Source organism: Microcebus murinus, chromosome 24, assembly GCF_040939455.1.
Source record: "Microcebus murinus isolate Inina chromosome 24, M.murinus_Inina_mat1.0, whole genome shotgun sequence".
In the NCBI taxonomy this organism is placed as follows: domain Eukaryota; kingdom Metazoa; phylum Chordata; class Mammalia; order Primates; family Cheirogaleidae; genus Microcebus; species Microcebus murinus.
In genome coordinates, this window is record NC_134127.1 from 2,676,395 (window position 1) to 2,698,629 (window position 22,235).

At 36.1% G+C, this 22,235-nt stretch overlaps 1 protein-coding gene across 1 annotated transcript in view; it reads right to left on the bottom strand.

Annotated features, from left to right (window-relative positions):
- The window catches only part of LOC105878174 (A disintegrin and metallopeptidase domain 3), a 118,710-nt gene that overhangs the window by 27,686 nt on the left and 68,789 nt on the right, over window positions 1-22,235 (bottom strand). The window contains exons 12-16 of the mRNA XM_075997194.1: window positions 20,388-20,574; window positions 12,008-12,106; window positions 9,229-9,424; window positions 8,645-8,732; window positions 8,193-8,373 (exon numbers count right to left, since the gene is read on the bottom strand). Of these exons, the coding sequence (XP_075853309.1) occupies window positions 8,193-8,373; window positions 8,645-8,732; window positions 9,229-9,424; window positions 12,008-12,106; window positions 20,388-20,574 (751 nt within the window). The remainder of the gene's footprint in view (window positions 1-8,192; window positions 8,374-8,644; window positions 8,733-9,228; window positions 9,425-12,007; window positions 12,107-20,387; window positions 20,575-22,235) is intronic.

Sequence of the window (22,235 nt, forward strand, 5' to 3'; positions counted from 1 at the left end):
GACAATATTCCCTTAGGGAATAATGAAAATTTTAAAAGCATATACATATTCAGTACAGATACAACCATCTACTTTTTTCCTCTATATTTTTTATCCAAAGTTAGTTAAACATATAGATGTGGAACCCACCCATGAATGTGGAGGACTGACTTTATTTATTTTGCCTGTTCAGACCAAAATTTAGAAAGCTACTTATGCAAATTGTTATTTGTGGTCAATAGTTTTTTGAATATGTTCAATAAGAGTCTGCTCTCTTTGTAGTAAGATACAGTTAGAAACAGTGGCTATACTACCAATCTCTGATGAGGATGCCATATATTAAACTATTTATAGGTACTGCAGACAAAGTCTGAAATCTGCCTTTGTTTGGCTTTCTAGCCTCAAGAAATTTTAAAATCTGAGATCCCTATGTGGTCAAACACTATTCTTTATGCACTTAGGTAAAGAAATCAAATTTGAAACAAATAAACTTATATTGCAAAGAAATCAGTCTTGCTCTGGTTATCACTGGTAGAATTCTAGATGACTACAGGGAGAAAAAATGTTTCTAAACAAAAACCAGAGTATAACACTGTGCACTTGTTCAGTTCTTAAGATTTGTGACTGAGGTGTGGGCCACTCATAGAGTTCACCAAAATGCCCAATGCCATAACCAGGGACATTCAAAGTGTAAACCAGAATAAAAAGTTGCCAAATTCATGGTGTGGACAGCTTTTCCCAAAAAACCAGAACCAGACTCCTTGTCATAATGAGAGTCTCCCTCTCTTAATTTTTCCTTGCTTGTGGTTAATTTTTCACCTGGCAGAGTAACGGTATAGTTAGAATTTCACAATCAGTAGCTTCTGTGAGTACCTTGTCAAAATGTTAAAGCTGTCATGCCAAGCCTAGGTCTACACATCAGTTAAAAAAGCTCCTTGATCGACTCAGTATGTGACTTTAACAGCATCCCTAACACAAATGTTGCTCACTCTCTGCTTTAACTCAACCCAGTCATGGGATGCTAGATGATAAAATAGCTCTGGATCATCTACTGGATAAATAACAAATGTCTATGCCATCAGTAATACAACATGCTGTACTTAGATAAACTCCTATGTGGAAATTGAGATCTACAGTTTCACAAAATAAGAAAACAAGCCACAGGGCTACAGCCAGTCGCACCTAGTTCCCCATGGTTATTTTGACTTGTTTACTTGGATAACCTTAGGCTTGGGCTCTGGATTCAGAACCATTATACAAAAGGGATTTATTATACTCCTTTCTGTTCTGTTTTGTATCAATTCCTTTAAACTTTGTACCTGTTGCCTGCCAATAATCTACAGAAGTATATATCCTAATAGAATAATGTTCGCTCAGTGGTTTAAGATGCTAGCCAACATCTATAAAACAGACAAACTTGAATCTAACAGTGGACTCTGGGTAGATCTACCCTGAACCATTGCTTCTAAACCTCCTGTTGCTAAAATGTGGCTAAAAGGGTTTGTTTTTTTTTTTTTTTTTTTCAGGAAATTAGAGTACAAACATTTTGGTTACATTTTATATCTTTGTCTCTCCCTAGTGAGGGTTAGAGGCATGCTCCTCCCCTGCACAATGCTCACCCTGTCCTTTAGTTGTGAATCTACCCCCCCAACCCCCTAATCCCTGGAGAACACCACCACCATGTGAGCACCATAGTGTTAATCAGTCAGTACCAATTTGATGGCGAGTCCATGTGGAGCCCATTCGTCCGATCTTGTGTCACCTCACTTTGGATAAAGGGCTCAAGCTCAATCCAGGAAAAATATAAGCACTGCTAGATCACTGTTGTTTCTTATAATTGAGTAATATTCCGTTCCTTGTCACTTCCCTTCCACACTGGACCAGACCAACAACTGGGACAAGTCTGTCCGGTACTGAGGAAAAATCAAAACCTAGTAACAAAATGGTTTATCAGTGATAACTTTGTGGAGGAAGATCTTGATCAAAATGCAATGTGAAAGTTGTCAAAATAAAAAATGTGGTCATTTGTTTCAAATCTTAACCAAAAAAAAATTTTTTTTTTAAAACAAAGCCAGGAGGTTGTGAAGGAGGACCCTCATGCAAACATGTCTATGATAAAAAGTATTACAAGATACCCTGAAGGGCTCTTACGCACGTATGCCTGTAAGCAAAACTTTTGCCAAAGGCTTTTCAAAGTGCACCTTGCTACAGGAGTCACAAGAACAGCTAGCCCGAGGTGCAAGAAAACTTGCCTGATACATTGTCTCAAATAACAAACTAATGTTGATTCTTGAAATAAACTCTTTTAACCATTGTTCTCTTTAACTCAAAACAACTTACTTACATACACTGTTTTTTGTTTTGTTTTGTTTTGTTTTTGCTTCCCCTTGCCTCAATCTCCTCGAATGTACCCACGGTTGTTACAGCACACTCATTCCTCATCGCAATGCTTCTGCTTATCGCTCATTCTTGTAAAAATTCACTGTTTTTGAAGAATATCACTTATTATTTAGGTTGATCTGGTTTTATTTCAATTGCCAGTGTAAAAGTGTTTTTCTTGTACATAAGATACTTTTTCAGACTCATTACTTCAAAGATTCCTTTCCTTTGTCCTTAATTTTTAGAAATGTCATTATGGTACATCCCACTGTGAATTTCAATGGGTTCATCCTATATAGGTTTTGCTTGGCTTCTCAAATCCGTAGTAGGCTTTGCCTTTTTGCCAAATTTGGAAAATATCCACAATATTACTTTTCAAATAATTTCTCATTCTTAAACTTTTTCTCCTATTCCTCCAGGATGAAAATTTCATAAACATCATATCTTTTTGTTATAATCCCATGTCACTAAAGGTTTATTTTTTCTATATTGTCACTGTTGCTGAAATTTGTTTCTTATAGTCTATTCATAACTGCTGCTTCACTGATTCTGTTGTCTGTTCTTAATTCTTCTCCTGAGCCCATTATTGAGTACTACATTTTGATTGCTGTAATTTTTACTTTTAAATTTTCTGATTGGTTCTCTATATCTTCTATTTCTTTGCTGCTGAAACTTCCTATTGCTTTATCAGTTTCAAGCATGTGTGACTGCTCATTGAAACATGTTAACGATGACTGTTTTAAATTCTTGAAGGATAATTTTGACATCTGTGCCATCTCAGTATTGATATTTGTTAGTTGTCCTTTCTCATTAAAGTTGCTATTTTGGGGGTTCTTGATAGAAAGAGTGACTCTGATTGAAACCTAGACATTTTGATTATTGTGTTATGAGACTCTGAATCTTGTGAAACCTTTCTTTTAACAGTACTCCTCTGTTAAAACTCTGGCAGGAAATCAAGGGACACTGCCTCATTATTGCCAAGTATAATTGGAAGTACAGTTTCCATTAGTACCTGGGGTGGGAGGGGCTCCCAAATACTGCTCAGGTGAGGGAAGGACAGGCCCTCCACTAGGTTTCTGCTAATGGCACCCTGGCAGGATTGGATGTGAGGCAAATTTTTTCTGTGTAATTTGGTAGAAGTAGAGCAGTTATAGTTTAAACATGTACTATATTGCTAGACTCTTCCTTTGCCTAGAGAAGGAGGGATTTCCTTGAGGATTTCTTTTTGTCTGTGCCACTTGGCTTTTCTCAATTGCTGGCTTCTCTGACACCCAGTTTGGGACATAGGAGGCAAAACAAAAAAAATAACTCACTGCTGTGTTGTTTTTGGTGTTTCAAAGTCCCCAACTGGTTTGCCTTTTTCTCTTTACTTTTCAGTCTTCTCAGGTTTTTTTTTTTTTTTTACATAATGTTCAGGGATTTTTAGTTGCATATCATGAAAGGAATAAGAAAAAGTATGCCTAGTCCATTTGTCTGGAACCTCAACTCTTTATTTGCTGGTTTGTAATCATAATATAATGCATTTACTAATATTTTCCTTGCAACTCATTGTATGTCTATTTAAAAAAAATCTTTGAGCATATCACTTACTTCACTTAAGTTTTCTTTGAAAATATTTATTAAAGCATTATGATCTGCAATTCTTCTGAAATAATATTTTGTATTTTAGTCTATAGGTCAGTTAACTGCTCCTTGTACTAATGGTGCACTTTCTTAAATTCTTTTATTTTACAGTAGTCCTTGATATTTAGTGGAGTGAATTTCCAGCTTCCATTTTCTTCTTTGAAATTGCATTGGCCATTTTGTATGAAAAGGAAAAATACAAAATGGCCAATTATATTATTATATGAACTAATATATCTCTAAATATATATAATATTTATTATATATTATTATATAATATATAATACTAATATATATACTATATATATACTGGTCAAGTATATATATTAGTATATATATACTATAATATATATACTAATATAATAATATATAATAAATATTATATATATTTAGAGAGAGAGTCTTGTTCTGTTGCTGAGGCTGGAGAACAGTGGTTGGATTATAGGTCAGTATAACCTTGAACTCCTTGGCTCAAGGGATCGTCCCACCTCAGCCTCCCAAAGTGCTCGGATTGATTAGAGGTATGAACCACTGCACCTGGTCCCTTATGAATTTTTTAAAATCTGCATGCCAGCATCCTCCCGATATAAAAAGAAATTTAAAACCTCCTGAGAATTTAAATTTGACAACATGTTCACAAATTAAATTTGAGAACACTGACATATTTACAATATTGAGTCTCCAATTAATGAGTAGAGTTCATTCCTTCATTTACATAAGCCTTTTTGATTCTCTAATGTTTCACAGTTGTCAGTGTGAAAGCTATCTTGCATGTGTTTTATTAGATCTTCCCAGGTTTTAAATACTCTCGAATGCTATTTATGCTGCATGACTTGATCCCAGGGCTTCTTCTGAAAAGCTTTAATTTTTACTTTTCATAAATCAATAATGATTGAGCCTTAAAACCACAGAGTTGCTGCAATCTTTTGTTGGGGAGTTTCAGCAAGACAACTTGACCCAAGGATATGATCTATGCTTTAGTAGAAATTGCAACCCATAGAATTTCCACGTATCCATACAATCCAAAGAGTAGAAATGCATGTTTGGCAAGTTGTGCTCTGTTTTTACACTTAACATAATATTACAAATATACTTCTGTTACAGTAGGAGACTAAGAGACAGGGCTGAGACCACATGCAGGGGCTTGAGGATCAGGTACAGGTATTAAAGTAAACAACTCTTAAGCAGAAGCCAACTAGACGGGCTGATAACCTTAGACAAGAACCGGTTTTGATTGGCTTGTCAGCTACCTCTGCCACCTTACGTGAACTTTGGCTACTTACAGTATCATTTACACTGTGGTTTTAAGATTTCTGCACACTTGAAATCAATACAGCAGTTCCAAAACAACCATGCGCAATATAAAAGTGGGAGGGAATCCAATTCTTGGAATTACTACACAAATTCTTAGTAAAAGCCAACCCCTTGGCCTTGAATATTCCTCCACTTAATCAATATGACCACAAAAGATCTAAAGCCACCTCCTCTCTGTACAGCTGCTCTTTTGGACCATGTGCACTCTCTTCTCTGAGAGTGTACTTTGACTTTCAATAAAATATGTCACTTGCTTGGCTTAGGATGTGCATCCTGAAATTATTTTTCCAACTAACATCAAGAACTTGGAGAAACCTCCACTCAGAGGCTGGAAATGCTTCCAACTCATTAAAAAGTCTTTGCAAATGTCATTTTAAAGAGAAATATTGTATTCCATATTGGATATACTATAATTCATCTGATCAACCATAGTAAATTGGCATTTACTGTGCCTTGATTTTTTTCTCTACTATAACTCATAATTGTTCTATGCTAATGTATATATTAATATCTGAAAATCAATTTAATATTATTATATTATAAACAGATAAAAATATATAATACTATATTTGACTCCCTACACATTTCTAAATCATCTTCCAGAAAGTATATGCTTAATTTTACTTGGTTGGGGATGATATTAATAAGATACACTTCTCAACATCATATATCATTTTTAATGCCAAATTGACAAGACAAAGGCAATATCTGGATATTAATTTACTTTGTGTTTATTTAATCACAAATTAGGTGACAAGTTTTCATATTCCTTAGTCATATGTACTGTTTTATAAAATTTTTCTTTGCATACACACATATATGCTAACACACAAGTTTATGTGTGTTAGCATATATGCACAATCAGTGGATGTTTTCTCTGACATCAATTAATTCTCTAATATCAACTTGGCATCCAAAAAATAAATTCAATTCTAACACTATCTATCTGCATGGAGGTAGCAGCATGCTATACTTTGAATATTTAATCACCCAAACCTCATGTTGAAATTTGATCCCCAAAGTTGGAGGAAGTAGGTCTGATTGGCCATGGGGGTGGATCTCTCATGATTGGTTTGGTGCTGCCCTTGGTTAATGAGTGTGTTCTCTTCACACTCTGCTAGTTCCCACTTGGATTGCTTGTTTAAAAAGGAGCCCGGTACCTCCCTCCCTGCCTCTTTCTTACTTTCTCTCTCTTGCCATGGGATCTCTGCACAGACCAGCTCCTCTTCATCTTCTCCCATCAATGAAGGGGGCATGAGGCCCTCTCCAGAAGCAGATGCTGGTGTCATGTTTTTTGTGCAGTTTGAAGAAACATGAGCCACATAAACCTCTTTTCAAGTTACCCTGCCTCAGGTAGTCCTTCATAGCAAAACAAAAACTGACTAAGTCACACCACATCCCACAAGTTAAAAAGCTCAGACTCTAACGACTATCCACACCACAGATGCCAATAGCAAGTCACAGGTAAGCCAGACGTCTGACGGACCAGGTATGAATTGGGGGTTCCCATCACTCCCTCCACAAGGCAATAAATTGTGAAAAGGGCTTATAGAACTCAGGGAAGCACTTTACTTATGTTTACCAGTTTATTATAAAGGATGTAACTCAAGAACAGTTAAATGGATAAGACACAAAGGATAAGGTATTAGAGGAGGGGAAAAGACTTTCCATGCTTTGTGCTTTTGGAGAAAGTATTAACGGAGTAGGTTAATCAGCAAATAAATGAGTCATTTTAATTATAACCAATTAGTCTTCTTTGTCAACTACTGGTCTAACTGTCCATATTAAAATAGTGTAGAGCCACAAGGTATAAATAGTTATCAAAGTCTGATTTTTATAAAAATATAGTATATAGCCAAGAGTTAACCAGCCATTGTGCCCTAACTTCCTTGCTCTGTCATTGGTTACACTTAATGGCACTATCCTCCCTGACAGGCACAAGACTTGTGACTCCCACCACACGTCTATAGATAACACTGCTGTCAGAAATCCCAAGACTTGAGATTCTATAGATAACATTGCTGTTGAAAATGCCCCAAGACTTCAGATTCTATAGATAACATTGCTATTGTAAATCTTAAGACTGGTCTTTGAGGTGTTTTTTCAGACTCTGCATCCTGGAGACCCTAAAGATGCCAACCAGACCTGTAGACAGGCATGAGAACGGAGCCAACAGCCCTGAAACCCTCTACACAGGAACCCTTCAGACTGAGAAGATAATTTCTGTGCGTCCCAACCCTGTGAGCTCATCCCCTATCAATCAGCAGACCAAATTCCCTTGCCCTTTGCTGATCAAGCTAAAAACTTGAAAACTCTTTCTCTCAAATTCTTGGAGAAATGAATTTCAGAAATTACTCCATCTCCTTGCCTGGCACCTTGCAAAATACTACTCTCCACTGCAGCACCTGCTGTCCCAGTGTGTTGGCTTTCACTGGGCCAGGGGCCCAGCAGGGCAGTAATGCTATGAAACTAAATACTTGGCTCTTTTTCTGGTTATATTAAACGTTCTTATTATTCAGGTTGTTCTGACATTTTTCGGTGTATTATTTTATTCTTTTAGTTCCTGGTCCACACAAATTATTTGAAGACCAGACCCTGGTCTAACAAGGAGGCTTAGATTCTCTAGTGGTGAAAAACAAGTTTAAATACCTATAGTAAAAATTCTAATAAAACTAATAAATAGTAAAGCAAGAGTTCCTTTAACCAACAGAAATTGTGATCTTTGTATTTTAATATCATGCTGGAGTAACCAAAATTTATAGCTAAAAGAAGGTAAGATCTCTCTCTCTCTCTCTCTCTCTCTCTCTCTCTCTCTCTCTCTGTCTGTCTGTCTGTCTGTCTCCAGACACTCACATACAAATCCACCACACATAGTTTCACATAAAAATTATATTTACCTTGTATGGACCACAAAAAGTACCAGATTTCATATAGGTCTCATCACTTCTTGAAGAATTTCTTAAATGTGCAGACAAACATACAAAGCCTTCAATATAAGTATATTGCACATCATGGTCAATGATTGGTACTATCTGTGAATGTGACCAGTGACAAACCATTTTTCCACAAAAGACATGTCTGGAACGATGAGGTACAAAAAATTATCCATTTTTCACTAGGCACACAATGTGTTAGGTAAACAACAATTCAAAATATGAGGATAATTCAAAATACCACTCAGATAATAAACACTAAAGCTATTCAGAACGTATACTGTCTTATGGACGACAAGATATAAATCCATCTGTATATAATGGGGCTATCTCCCATTTGTAATGAGTGTGCTCTGTAGTACATACACAACCCATACACATGCATTCAGGAAAGGTATAATTTCCTAAATACCCACCTGAAACTACAACGTCCACCACAGTTTCCAAATTTGTCATTTTGAAAATTCACTTCTTCTATACACAGTCGAGGACCTCCTTTAGCAACTGAAAACATAAGGATTTCCAATTATTAATAGTAAAAAATATTAGAAAAGCTTTAAAAAGTGTGGCAAATCAGTATAGAGACATCCAGACAACAATGCCAACTCAATGTCATCAGCTAAAAATTTTTGATGTCATCTACCTGACACACAAAAAAAGAAACACTAAAAACTACCCACTTGAAAACAGAAAAAAATTGTATTATCATGCAGATATTATTGATAAATAAAACAATATTTTACTCTGTTATCTACTATTCAAATAATCTATTCTCTTTCCATCAAACACCTGAGATTTATCTGATGTCCTATTATTTGTATCCTGTACTTATTAGACCCATGTTACCTCTTGACAACATTCAAAGCTGTTTTGGTTTGCAATTTTTTTCCAAATTTGAACGTAAAAGATGACATTTTTTAGTATGGCTATAGGGTGGATTACTGACTTTAGAATAACTACAACTTAAAAATGAAGCCCAGAGAAAAGGTAAAACTATTACATTTTCCAAATAAGTTTGAACACTGTAAATCTGAATCTCGGCATATTCCTTTATAGCAATAGGCGCTCTTTTCATTGCAGAATTCCCAATCAGCAGCATGGCGATCATTTACACAAAACTCAGATGTTCCATTGCAATATTCTGGTAAATCACACAGATCTCTTTTTTTCCTACATAAATGTCCTTTATCATATATCTGTGAGACAAAGAAAATCAAATATGTATCTATTTCACTCTCAGTAAAATTTTCCTCCACTACCAAGAATGAAGGTAGGTGTTAAAAATGAATCTCTCTACTCTTCTGAAATATTGTACACTATGTACTACACAAAGCTAAAGAGCCACGATGACTTGTATATATCACATATTGAGAATCATCAGCTAAAAAGCAAAGATACCTAAGAAATACAATAGAAATTCTGTAGAGACTCTTTGAAACAAAGATGTAACTAAACATGAAGCCAGATTAATCTTCACCTTAAGCTTCTTAAGTCTGTGTTTGCTTTTCTTTGCTTGGCTGCTCATCATCAAGTTACAACTGATGGATACACACTTGGTATTATGTCATTCAAATTGAAGTTTTTTTGTTTTGTTTTTTTTTTCCAAATTACCGATGGGAATATCTAAGTAATGGTTAGAAACATGTTAATCAATTTAAGGGTTAGCAAAACAGCTGATTAAACTGTGTTTTGTGTACTTGCACTTGGAGTTGTGCCTACCGAAGCTAAATATGTATAAGAAAAATAATTGAATCAAATCTCTAAATTTTAGACAAGCTTTGGTAGAAATTGGTTGATTTGAAAGTAGACCAAAAAGAAAATTGGAACCTTTTACACTCACGGTAAATAAAAATGAGAGCAGAGTATAAGACACTTGTGAGTCTTTGAATGACAACAAAAGTCAAATTCTATGCCATAATTCATGAGAAAATTAATGTGAACTAACATAGTACAATTTAGCTATGATCTCTTAGGCTCTCCCTGGCAACTTGTTCTGTGATTTTTAATTATACTAAACAAAGCAATTATCTCTGTTTTAACAAACTACCCTTTAGGATGTAGACAAAGGGCAGTGGATTGTTTAGAAAATTCTTAATACTCAATCCCAGTGTTTAGAGACAAAAGCCAAAACCAGAGCTCTGGTTAAGGGAAATGCAGCAGGTCTACTGCTATGAAGTACTAACCCTACAGTGGCCTTTACATTCCTGCAACTTGAAAACAAACGATCACTGGCTTTAATTATTAGTCCATAGAGTAGAAAAGAGCACCTTGTCAAAGCTACACATCAGTATTTGACATGCTATATATTGCTGAATATTGATCCCTTCTTATAATATATTCAAAATGAGAATTTTAAATAGTTTTGTCTCTTTATCTAAACATTGCATGCCAAATGTGTGTGGTTTTCTTGTTTTATAATATTTTATAAGTTATTTAAACCTTAAATAGCTACATTCTGTCATTACAAAAGTAATTCATACCACCCAAATAATTTGGAATTGCTATTGAATGTAAAAACCAGATGGGTCTCCAAAAGTGATTAAAACCACACAGTGAAAAGCAGAGATAAGAAGGTTGAAAGAGACCTAAGGATATCCCATGAATCTTGAAATCAACTATATTTGAATTAGATTTGTTACTTACCAACACAATAGGTAATCAACTTGAAAACAAATACAATAGTATAAATAATAGAATATAGGTTTAATACCTAAACCTTTAGGGAACAATGAAACTTCCTATATTAAAATAATGAAAATCCATGAGGTAATCCATGATTTCTGTAAAAGTATAGATAGATCCAGAAGTTAACCCACCATTGTCCCCAAAGCTCCTCACTGCTGCAACAGCTCAGTGAATAATGGCATGTCTTCTTCCTGATGGGTGCATGATGTGTGACATCCCCAACTGCTTCTATAGATGGCATTGTTACTGTAAGGCCTGAGACTGGTCTTTGAGGTATTTTTCAGACTCTGCACTCGAGGGGACACACTGATGTCAGTCAGACCATGGACAGGTAAGCAAGAGAGCAAATGGACCCCCAGAAGTTCAGGTGACCACCACAAGCACCTGGATTCCCAGGCACAGAAGAGCCCCACGGTTCTCACAGCCCCCGAGCCCAGTTTAGGGAGATGCCTGGAGTCCAGGAGGTCGCACTGCTCTAGAGAGGAAACCCATGCTGGATCCCTCACTCTCCCTCACACACAGCTGCTAGGGCATAACACCATTTTGAGAACAGGGTCCCCACCACCGTGCAGGGACCCGTGGACAGGCTGAGAATGGATCCCACAAACCTGGAGACCGCTATCTAGGAAATGTCCCAACTGAGAAGGTGATTTCCGCTTCCCAAAGCTACAAGTTCATCCTTAGCCAATCAGCAGACACAATTCTCTAGCCTTTTGTTTGCCAAACCACCTCTAAAAAATCTTAGCCCTCAAATTCTCAAGGACACGGATTTGAGAAATCACTCCCATCTTCTCGCTGGGCGCATTGCAAAATAACACTCTTTCTCCACTGCAATCCCTGCTGTCTCAGTATACTGGCCTTTACCGGGCGGTGGGCAGGGCACCTGGCTGGGCTGTAACGATACAGATATCCTCTGAAACCATGCTCTACAAAATATTTGAGATATAAAATAAATGTTCATATGCTATTAGGAAGTAGGCCCCAAACTAAAAGCTGACCACAGATAATATATAAAGTAAAATATTTGAAAGATGAAAATGAAAAAGACAACAAACATTTATTTACAAAAATAATGTAATATTTTGAAATCTTACCTTGCAAGTGTTTACATTACAGCACAGCCCAGAGCCACACTCTGCACGTTTCTTTAGAGTGCAAAGTTTAGGATTACAGCATTTTTTATGGGTGCATTTCTAAAAGCAAATATAATAATATTAAGCACTTTTAATCAAATGAATAATTTTATTTCCTTTCAAAATGTACTGAGTATGTTTCTATCTTAATTACAATCACAGCACGACTTTTGATTTTTTTATTTATTTTATAACACTTTATTTAAACTTCAGATATTTTTCCTATAGGAAAAAAAGGTGATGATAATGAAATTACTCACAATTTCATGCTGAAGAATTTGACCTATTAAAAATTTAATGCAATTTCAGTCCTAATTTTATTTATAAAAACATGTACTGCAAATTTGTATATTTTTATTTATTATGTGATAGATTTTTTTCATATAAATTGAGTCTTACTAAGGCATCATTTGGGGAATAAATAACAATGTATGAATATGAAAAAAATAGAGGTTTCTTAATATTACCAACAGTTTATTATTATAAATGAGATTTCAAAGAAAAAATTTTCAAACAAGGAGACTGAAAAGAGGGGTTCCATGCTGACCTGGTCCACAAAGGACAAAAATTACAAGTAGATGACCGCATTAGGGTAGCAGAACAGAGCGATGCAAAACACCTGGCTGGGTGTGCTCAGGGAAAACAGGGAATCCATATCATGGGGAAAAGGTGAGCAAGAGAGCAAATGGACCCCCAGACTTTCACGTGACCACCACAAGCACCTGGATTCCCAGGCACAGAAGAGCCCCGCGGTTCTCACAGTCCCCCGAGCCCAGTATAGGGAGATGCCTGGAGTCCATGAGGTTGTACTGTTCTAGAGAGGAAACCCATGCTGGATCCCTCACTCTCCCTCACACACAGCTGCTATGGCATAAGACCATTTTGAAAACAGAGTCCCCACCACTGTGTACCAAGTTCTGGTACCCAGTAGCCCCTGCATCCCCACAACCCTTGGGCCTAGCCGCCATCCCGCCATGTCTGCAGGAAAGGCTGCAACAACATGACCCCACTTCGACCCAGTGGAACAGTCATAATCCTGGCCCCCCAAGCTTATGCAGCACTCTGTACTCCAGGCAAAAGGCAGTCTAGCACATTCAGGATATAGCCTCCAAGCCCAGGAGAGCCAACTTCGTTCTCTCCAGGGCCTCAGAGCTGGCTGCATGGCACCCAGCATACTGGCAATTTCATCCCTTTGACCACTGGAACTTCCATGCACCATGTATGCCCCTAAAAACCAAGGACTAGACTGCCTGGCAAGTGCCCCTGGCAATGCTGCCTCCATGACCACAAAGCAAGACCACTATACCCAGTGCCTGCCCTCCCAAAGGGCCTGATTACTAGCTCAGTTTTGGGGCTTCAGCTTAAAAATATCCACACCAATGCATTCAAAAATACTGACAATGTGGACCACCGAGGCACTCAAGACAACCAAAGAAATCAAACAGAGACTACACCATGGTGCCCAACCAGAACCAAAGATAAATCACCCTGCCCAGCTGACACTGAAGGACACACCTACAGGAAAAGGTTTTTCGCTGTGAAAACTATTCTATAAAATTGGAAAAGGTGATTGTTCCACCAGATGTGCAGATATCAACATAGGAAAAATAGAAACATGAAAAAGCGAAGATACATGACACCCCAAAATAAACACAATCATTCTCCAGTAACAGTGTTCCTCCCAAATCCATGAAATGTCTGAAAAAGTATTGATATAAAGGTAATTAATTCATCAGGGTTCAAAAAAATACTGATAGGTAATTCACAAAATCAGCAAAATAATTCAAGACAAGAAATTACTATTGAAAAGTGGGGTGTTGCTGATAACAAATGCCTAAGAATGTGGAAGTGGCTTTGAAACTGGGTAATGGGTAGTGGCTGGGAGAGTTGGGAGAAGCAGGATAGAGGGCTAGATTCCGGTGAGGGCTTGGAATAGAAAAATACTGGGGAAAGTGTGGTACTCCTTAGAGATTAGTTAAGTAGTTAAGACTGGAATGCTGGCAGAAATACGGCAGTAAAGTCTATTCTCACGAGGTTTCAGATGTAACGGAGGGAAAGGTATTGGAAACTATGGTAAAGGATATCCTTGTTATAAACCAGCCAATGACTTGGCTGACCTGTGACCATGCCTGGAGGCTTTGTGGAAGAGTTAACTTGAGAGTGATGAACTAGGGTGTCTGGCAGAAGAAATTTCTAAGCAGCAAAATGCTCAGGTTTCTGTGTGTTTACTTCTAACTGCTTGTGGTGAACTGCTAGAGAAAAGGGAAACAGTGGAAAAAATTTGGAAAATTCATAGCCTAGCCATGTAGTAGAGAATGAAAGAGCATTTTCAGGAAAGGACACCAAGGATGTACCCAGAAACTTGTTTAAGAGACTACCACAGACAGAAGGAAGCCAGGTGCTATTCCTCAAGAAGTTGGAAGACCCAAAAGCATTTTAGAGATATCAGAGGCTTTGCCTCCCATCGCAGGCCCAGAAGCCTAGGAGGGCAGAATGGTTTCAGAAGACACACTGGAGTGCTCTTCATGGGCTCACTGACCAAGGTTGCCTCAGGACACTGCTCCCAGCATTCCAGCACAGTGCTCCCAAGCTTTGCTCAAGCAGCCTCAGGTACAGCTCCCGCCAGAAGGTGCAAGTCATAAACCTTGGCAGCATCCACATGGCTCTAATTCTGCAGGCTTGCAGAAAGCAAGAACTGTAGAGGCTTGGTCGCGTCCACTCATATTTCAAAGGATGAAAAGCCTGGAGGCCCAGGTACAGACTTGTTGCAGGGGAGAAGCCACCAGAGAGAGTCCCCACTAGAGCAAAGCCTAGTGGGACTGTGAGAGTGGCACCACCACTGAGAGCCCATAATTGTAAAGCCACCAGCATGCAATGCCAGCCTGGGAGAGCTGGATGAATTGAGCCCAGCCAAACCATGGGGTGGGGCTGCCCAAGGCCTTGGACCCACGCGTGCACCTGTGTGTAAAAGACACTGGACATGCAGTCAAAGCAGATTATTCGGGAGTCTGAATACCTCATGTTAGCTCTCTTGGGTTTCAGACTTGCTTGCAGCCTGTTATCCCTTTCTTCTTGCTTATTTCTCCCATTTAAAATGGGAATATTTACCTATGCTCATAAGTAGATAATTTGCTTTGACTTTACAGGCTCATAGATGAGACTTTAGGCCCACGCATGCATCAGTAGATGGGAGATATTCTGAGATGGCACAAGACATACAAGAATTAAACTGTCAAACTACATAGGGATGAACCTAGCTTTTGGTTTAGTTTGATGTAATGAAGGACAGAAAAGGGTAAAGAGATTGCTACAAACACTATTCATGCTGATCACACGGCCATGGGACAAGAGCAACCATGGCAGGTGAAGAAGGTAAACCTTAGACTCTAGGAGGTCAAGAGTAGAAGGTGAGAAAATTAAAACTCTTTGCTCTCACTTACAGGACAGTTGGCCCAGCCCTGTCAACTCTGAATGATCATCTTGTCTCAGACTATCCCCACTACCCTTACTCTGTGCACTGAATACTCATTCTATCAGGAAACCTCAACCTGAGACCTGGTAACATTAGAGGTAGACAGCTTCTACCCAAGATAAAGTTCCGAACACTGATGTGATTTCCTCTAGCCACATTTTATCAGATTTGGAGGTCTCTGCTATTGCCTAAGGAAGAATAAAACTCTCCTGTGTACTTGTCTCAAGCCCATAGCTATTGCTCTGAATTGTATGGCTTCCTGGATCTGCCATCTCGCTACCCTCCTGACAAAACCATTAGCTGTTACTTTCAATACTTCAGAAGATAGATTCCCACCTGTCTCTTCTGGTACTTAAATTCCCCTCCCATTAACAATCCCTATCTTCAATTTAATAAGAATTGGACCTTGACTTCATATCACCAAAATGTTGCTGCTGAAATAGCCACAAAAGTCTTGGCAGAAATAAGTTTAACCAAAGTAGGCCAATGTATTGAATGTAGGCTTCTACGATACTCAAATTGTTATTCTCCTCAGAAAAACTGCAGCCTGCTTGGCAGGAAACATTTAAATCTGTTAAAGGAGTTTGTTAACCTCCAGGGACCAAGAGTCAACTCAGTCATTTTCTATTTCTGCGGTAACAAATTACCACAAAGTTAGTGGCTTACAACCACTAAATGTATTTTTTATAGTTCTAGACAAGAGACTTACTACACTACAATCATGTATTGGAAGTTTTGCATTCCTTTGAAGGGTCTAGAGAGAATCTGTTCCCCTGCCTTTCCAGCTTCGAGAGACCACCTGCACTCCCTGGCTCATGGACCCTTTCTCCATCTTTAAATCCAGCAGTACAGAATCTTTAAATATCATTGTCACATCTCCTCTAACTCTGACCCTTTTGCATCAGGCTAGTAAGAACCCTTAGGATTACACTGGGCCCACCTGGATAACAAAGAATAATCATTTTCTCTCAAAGTATTTTACTTGGTCACACATTTAAAGTCCCTTTTGCCACATCAGACAACATCCTCAGAAGTTATGGGGCTGGGCACGGTCACTCGTGCCTCTAGTCCCAGCCACCCCAGAGGCAGAAGCAAGAGAAGCATATGAGCCCAGCAGCTCAGCTTGGGCAGAGGAAGAAAAAAAAAGTCAACCCTCAAAACTGCAGTCTCTTATTCACTTTCATTTGATATGCGAAAGGATGTATTAATCCTAAATTAGTTAGAAGGACATGGAAATTAATTTTAGACTAACGTATAACCCTTTTATTAAAAAATAACAATATATTAGAACATTTTAATTCATGTAAAAGAAAAAAAAATTAAAAAAAAAATAACAATATGCACTGTATGGAGGAAGGGCACACTTGTAGCTCTGGGCTGGACAAGACAAAGGCATTATATGTATCCCAAAAATGTTTTTACCCCATAATGCTCTGAAATTTAAAAAATAAATATAAAATTTTGAGAAATTAAAAAAATAAGAACCAGCATGAAGGTGGGACAGCTTTTGAGAACAAAGTTGTTGTTTAAGAAAGAATAAACTACTTTCTCACTGTTGAATAAATACACCAGAATTCTGAAAAAAAAAATAATAAAAGGTGTTATGATAAGTAGGACATGGGTAACTTTGGGGATTATTCCATCGACCACATTTTACTATCTGGTCCCCAGTGATTCATGTCCATCTCATATGCAAAGTACGTGCATTCCACCCCAACATCCACAGAGTCAAAACTCTCCACTGCATTAACTCCAAGGTGCGGATCTGCTGACTCATCCCTTGGAGGGAAGGAGCAGTTGGGCCTGCAATTGGTCTCTTTTCCTCCTGAATCTTGCTTCAGTTTGTCTGACTCCTAGGCCTGCTGCATATGTGTTCACCTCCATGACAAAGGCCCTGCAAATGTGTGAGCTAATTCCTATAATCTTTGTCTTTCTCTCTCTCTCAATATATGATAAATGTATATCTGTATGTGTATGTGCACATATCTTTAAATATCATTGTCACGTCAATCTAGATATTAACACATATAGATATTAAAAACAGCAAAATTACACAAATAATTTTATATATAGATTACATGCTAAAATAACACTAAATTGCATATATTAAGCAAAACTATATTATTTACATTAATTTCACCTGTTTCTTTTACCTTTATAAAATGTTGGTGCTATAAAATGTAAAATACCACTGTGCTTAACATTATATTATTATTGATAGCACTGGTTAGTGTAACAGAAGTCAGCAAGGCTGAGAAATTCAAGATGAAAATATAAAAATCTGGAGTATTTTTATATCCTATCAACAAAGGGAAAATTTTTTAAATGATATGATTTATAGTAGAATCAAAGTATCGAAAACATAGCAATAAAAATTTAAAAATATATCAGTGCAAGATCTTTACACTGAACATTAAAAGATACTGCTCAGAAAAAAGTTAGATATAAATAAATGGAGATGTACACTTCTAATTTATCTAACCTCAAATTTATCTTAAGATTCAATGCAATGTCTTTCAGGAAATCAGTCTTCTTTTGTGGTAGATACCAAAAAGACAAATTGGAAATTTACAATAAAATGCAAAGGGCCAAAAATACTCAAGACAGCCATGAACTAGAAAAGCAGTGCTGGGTAATATAGAATACCTTAGCCCACAAATTGATGGAAATGTGGAAATGTATACTTATGAAGATCATCAATATTGGTACAAGACGAGGCAAAACAGAAAAATTCACAAATGTTCACTAGATAACAAAAATTATGATTCAGTGTAATAAGGGAAGGACACACTATGAATTATTGTGAATATTTGATATCCTTATATATATATATATATATATACAAAAATAAATTACAGATTGATTGCATAGCTAAATGTAAATGAGAAAAAAGATATAAAATATTTTTAGAGAAACACATATGTGAACATATTTGTGACATACTGAGCAACACATATGTGCTGTCTGTTGCTGCACAGCAAATATTTAGTGGCTTAAAACACCAAGAGTCATTTATTATTTTATGTTTTCTTTGGGTCAGGAATGCAGGTCTGCTTGGAGGAGGAATGGCCAACTGTGGTTTATGGTCTCCCACAGAGCAGTTTCAAGACAAACCTCTCCTGGTTCTGCGTGTTGGTCAATTTACAAATCACACTTTGCTCTAATAAACTGCTATATTTAATTTGTCAAATTATTCTTTCAGCAAATGGATATGTTTTTAAAAAAGGACTAAATGGAAATTTTAAGGATAGAAAATATTTGAATGAAAAATTCACTAGCTCTCTTAACAAAAGAAAATTTAGTGGTTTTTGATTTATAACAATCAAATATATCTATATCGAAGCACAGAGAGAAGACTAAAAAAAGAAAAGAACTTCATGAAGGAAAGAGAAAAGCTTTCACCAGTTATACAAAGACATAACACTGACATAATAAACAGATTTTTCTATGAAAGTGCATTAATTTTTAAATAAAAATATTGTTTATAACAGAAATTATATTGAAGAAAGTGTGAAGATATGGAAGACATTTAGCATATTAATGATCAGCATAAGGGATATATAAAGAATACAAAGGAAAAGCAAATACGTAATAGATGGAAGTACAAATCAAGTACACAAACATTTCACAGCAAAGAAAACTTAGATGGCTAGTAAAACTATGAAGATATAATTAATTTTAGTAGTAACTGAGGAAAGTCCAATTGAAAGCACAATGAGATATCATTCTGTACATATACAATCGGCAAAAATTACAGTATGCCAATGCCACATGCTAAATAGAGTATGAAATAAACAAAACCATCAGAAGTGTAAATTAGCACAACTATTTTTGAAAAAAACTGGCCATTATTCAGGCATTATTCACCTACTTGATAATCCAGAAATGCCTTATCTAGATGTGGCATCTAGATATAGATGATGTGTACGCACACAATGCTTATAGACAGGAGACATTTGTGTACATCGGGATTTAAGTGCAAAACATAACAAAACTCTTTAGAAGGAGAGAAAAAAGCCTACGAACACTCTAAGTGGCCATAAATAGTAAAGATCAGTAATTGTATATACATAATGGATTACAACACAAAAAAGTGAATACATGAGCTACACTTACACAAAATAACATAGATATTATCAGTCGTATAGGGGATGTAAACTTAGTCTAATAAAATTATGTTACATTTTTTAAATGTTCTAAAATTGAAAGCTAATAAAAATTATGATAAAATTATGAAATTTATTATTAAATGAAAAATTCTAGTTAAGATTTAATTCTAGGAGAGAAGAAAGTGTGAGGAATTACAAAGAGTTGGGCCATGCACGTATCATTCTTGAGTCACGTGTATTATCATGAATGATAATGAACCAAGGATTATGATTAATCTAATTGTTTAGAAGCAAGTGAAAATAAATGATGCCTTGAACCACAGAGGCAAAGACTGAAATTAGGAGATAAGGAAATAAATGACAACACACATTAAATAACTTAATGAACCAATGCAATCACTTTTGAAGAATTCAAGAGATTAGGATGATGGTTATATTATTAATGCTACTGATACATATGGTAGTAAAAAGTGATATCACTATTAATGGTTAGATGATGAAAAAATCTCTTTCTTTAATGTCTGACACTCTTATCCAGGTGTTGAACTCTACAAATGTTTTAAATTCAGGCTGAGTTGTTATCACATGGCCACATCTCTCCATCTTAAATATTTGATAAAATGGTGCAGCATTTTTAAAAAGTCCTCTCCTTTTATATCATATCTGTATCTATAGACTCCATGAGAAACAAATAGACATAAAACAAAACACAACAAACAAAAAACACATCTGTGAATTAACTACAAAGTTTCTCACTCACCTCTTCTGTGCCACAATCACATTCCTCTCCTGATTCCACAACTGAATTGCCACAAGTTGCACTTTGTTTTGGGGAAATCACTCTTGAAATTGTTTCATTCTGAAGACACTCAAGTTCAGACTGCGAAATTATCTGTTTAAATTCATCCATGCTGCAACTGCTAAAAAGCTTTACACCATGCAATAGTCTAAAATTAAATTATATTCCTCAGATAAATGGAATAAAAGTATCAAAGTAACACTCTTAAATAAAATGCTATGAATTCTGACCTACTTCACTTAGAGAAGAGCCAAAGGAGTGCAGAGTGATTTTACTTTTAATATATGTTATAAAGAAAAGAAATAAGTCTATTTCTATTGTAATTTGATACAATAGACATCTAGAAAGTAGAGACAGTGTAAAGTGGCAAAATACTTAACATTTGGGGCACAATAAGCCTCATTCCAGTATAATATTATACTGTCAATGTTATCATTATTATAACAAGCTCCAATAATCATTAAGAAAATAGAACATAGTATAACATTTATGTGGAAAACTTCAAGGAGATGATTGTGTTAATGAAAAGTCATGATTATTCTTTGTTAACAGAATTTACCAAATAAATTATTTCAACATTGAAGTATATAAAGTGTAAAAGCTCTAGATTCCCTTTTTTAACTTTTAACTTTTTGTATTTCTTTACTTTTAAGAAAGTACTGTTTAATGAGTTTTTGTGTAATTTTGAAATGATCTCGAATTTTTAAAAATGACACAAATATAGTGCAAAAGTAAGTTTTGCTTCCTGAAAAGTTAAGGGTAAAATGGTAACATAATATAATGATAACTGTAAATACTTTAACATGTAAATTTTCCACAGAAATAAATTATTCTACATAAGCACTCTTTCTTCTTCAAAAGCAGGAAAAAAATCATATATTACTAGTATCTAATCCTCAGACTCTATTCAAATTATCACAATCCTGGCATTTGATAGCAAAAAGATTCAGTTCAGTATCAAGCATTATTGCATTTAGTTCTCATGTCTTCTTAGTTTAGTTGCCCAAATTTTTGTTAGCTTTAATGACCATGAAAAGTTCTATAATTATAGGCCAATTATCTTGTAGAATGTCCCTGAATTCAGGTTTATGAAATACTTCCTTATGGTTAGATTTAGTTTATGTATTTTGGCAGCATCATCACAAGATCATAGCTATGTTTGTCTCATTGCAACTTGAAACGTGGCACACAATTTCAATATGTCATATTACTGATTCAATATGTCATATTACTGATAAAAACGTATCAGTTGATTAAGGTGTGTCCACAAGTCTTCATTGTTAAATTACTTATTTTTTATCATTTAATAATTGCATAGAGAGAAGTACTTTGGTTTTATGTAAATATTCTATTCCTTAATTACACTTCCAATCTATATATTCATGTATTTATATTAATATGAAATCATATTTTTTATTTTGCTTAGTGGGTTATAATCCATTACTACCATTATTACTTTTGGCATTCAAAATGTCCCAGATTTGGCAAGTGAAAATCCCTTCAAGCCAGCTTTTATGTCCCTTCCACAAATTCTGTCCATACTTCTCTGAACTTCTCTTATTTTCTTACACAAGATGTTCCAGGCTCATTTGTATTTTCTCTGCCTTAGCCTGGAATCAATCATTTCTCCAAGGTTTCCCTGTTCATTTTATTAAAAAAGAGTATTTTAAAAACATGATCTGGGTGACACATGTGCTCATTGTTTGCAGATTTTTTAGGACAGAGACCAAGGACACAAGAACATATTAGGATGACTCCAAACATTATCTTAAGCCACCTCTTTTCACCCAATATAAGTACTTGCAAAGT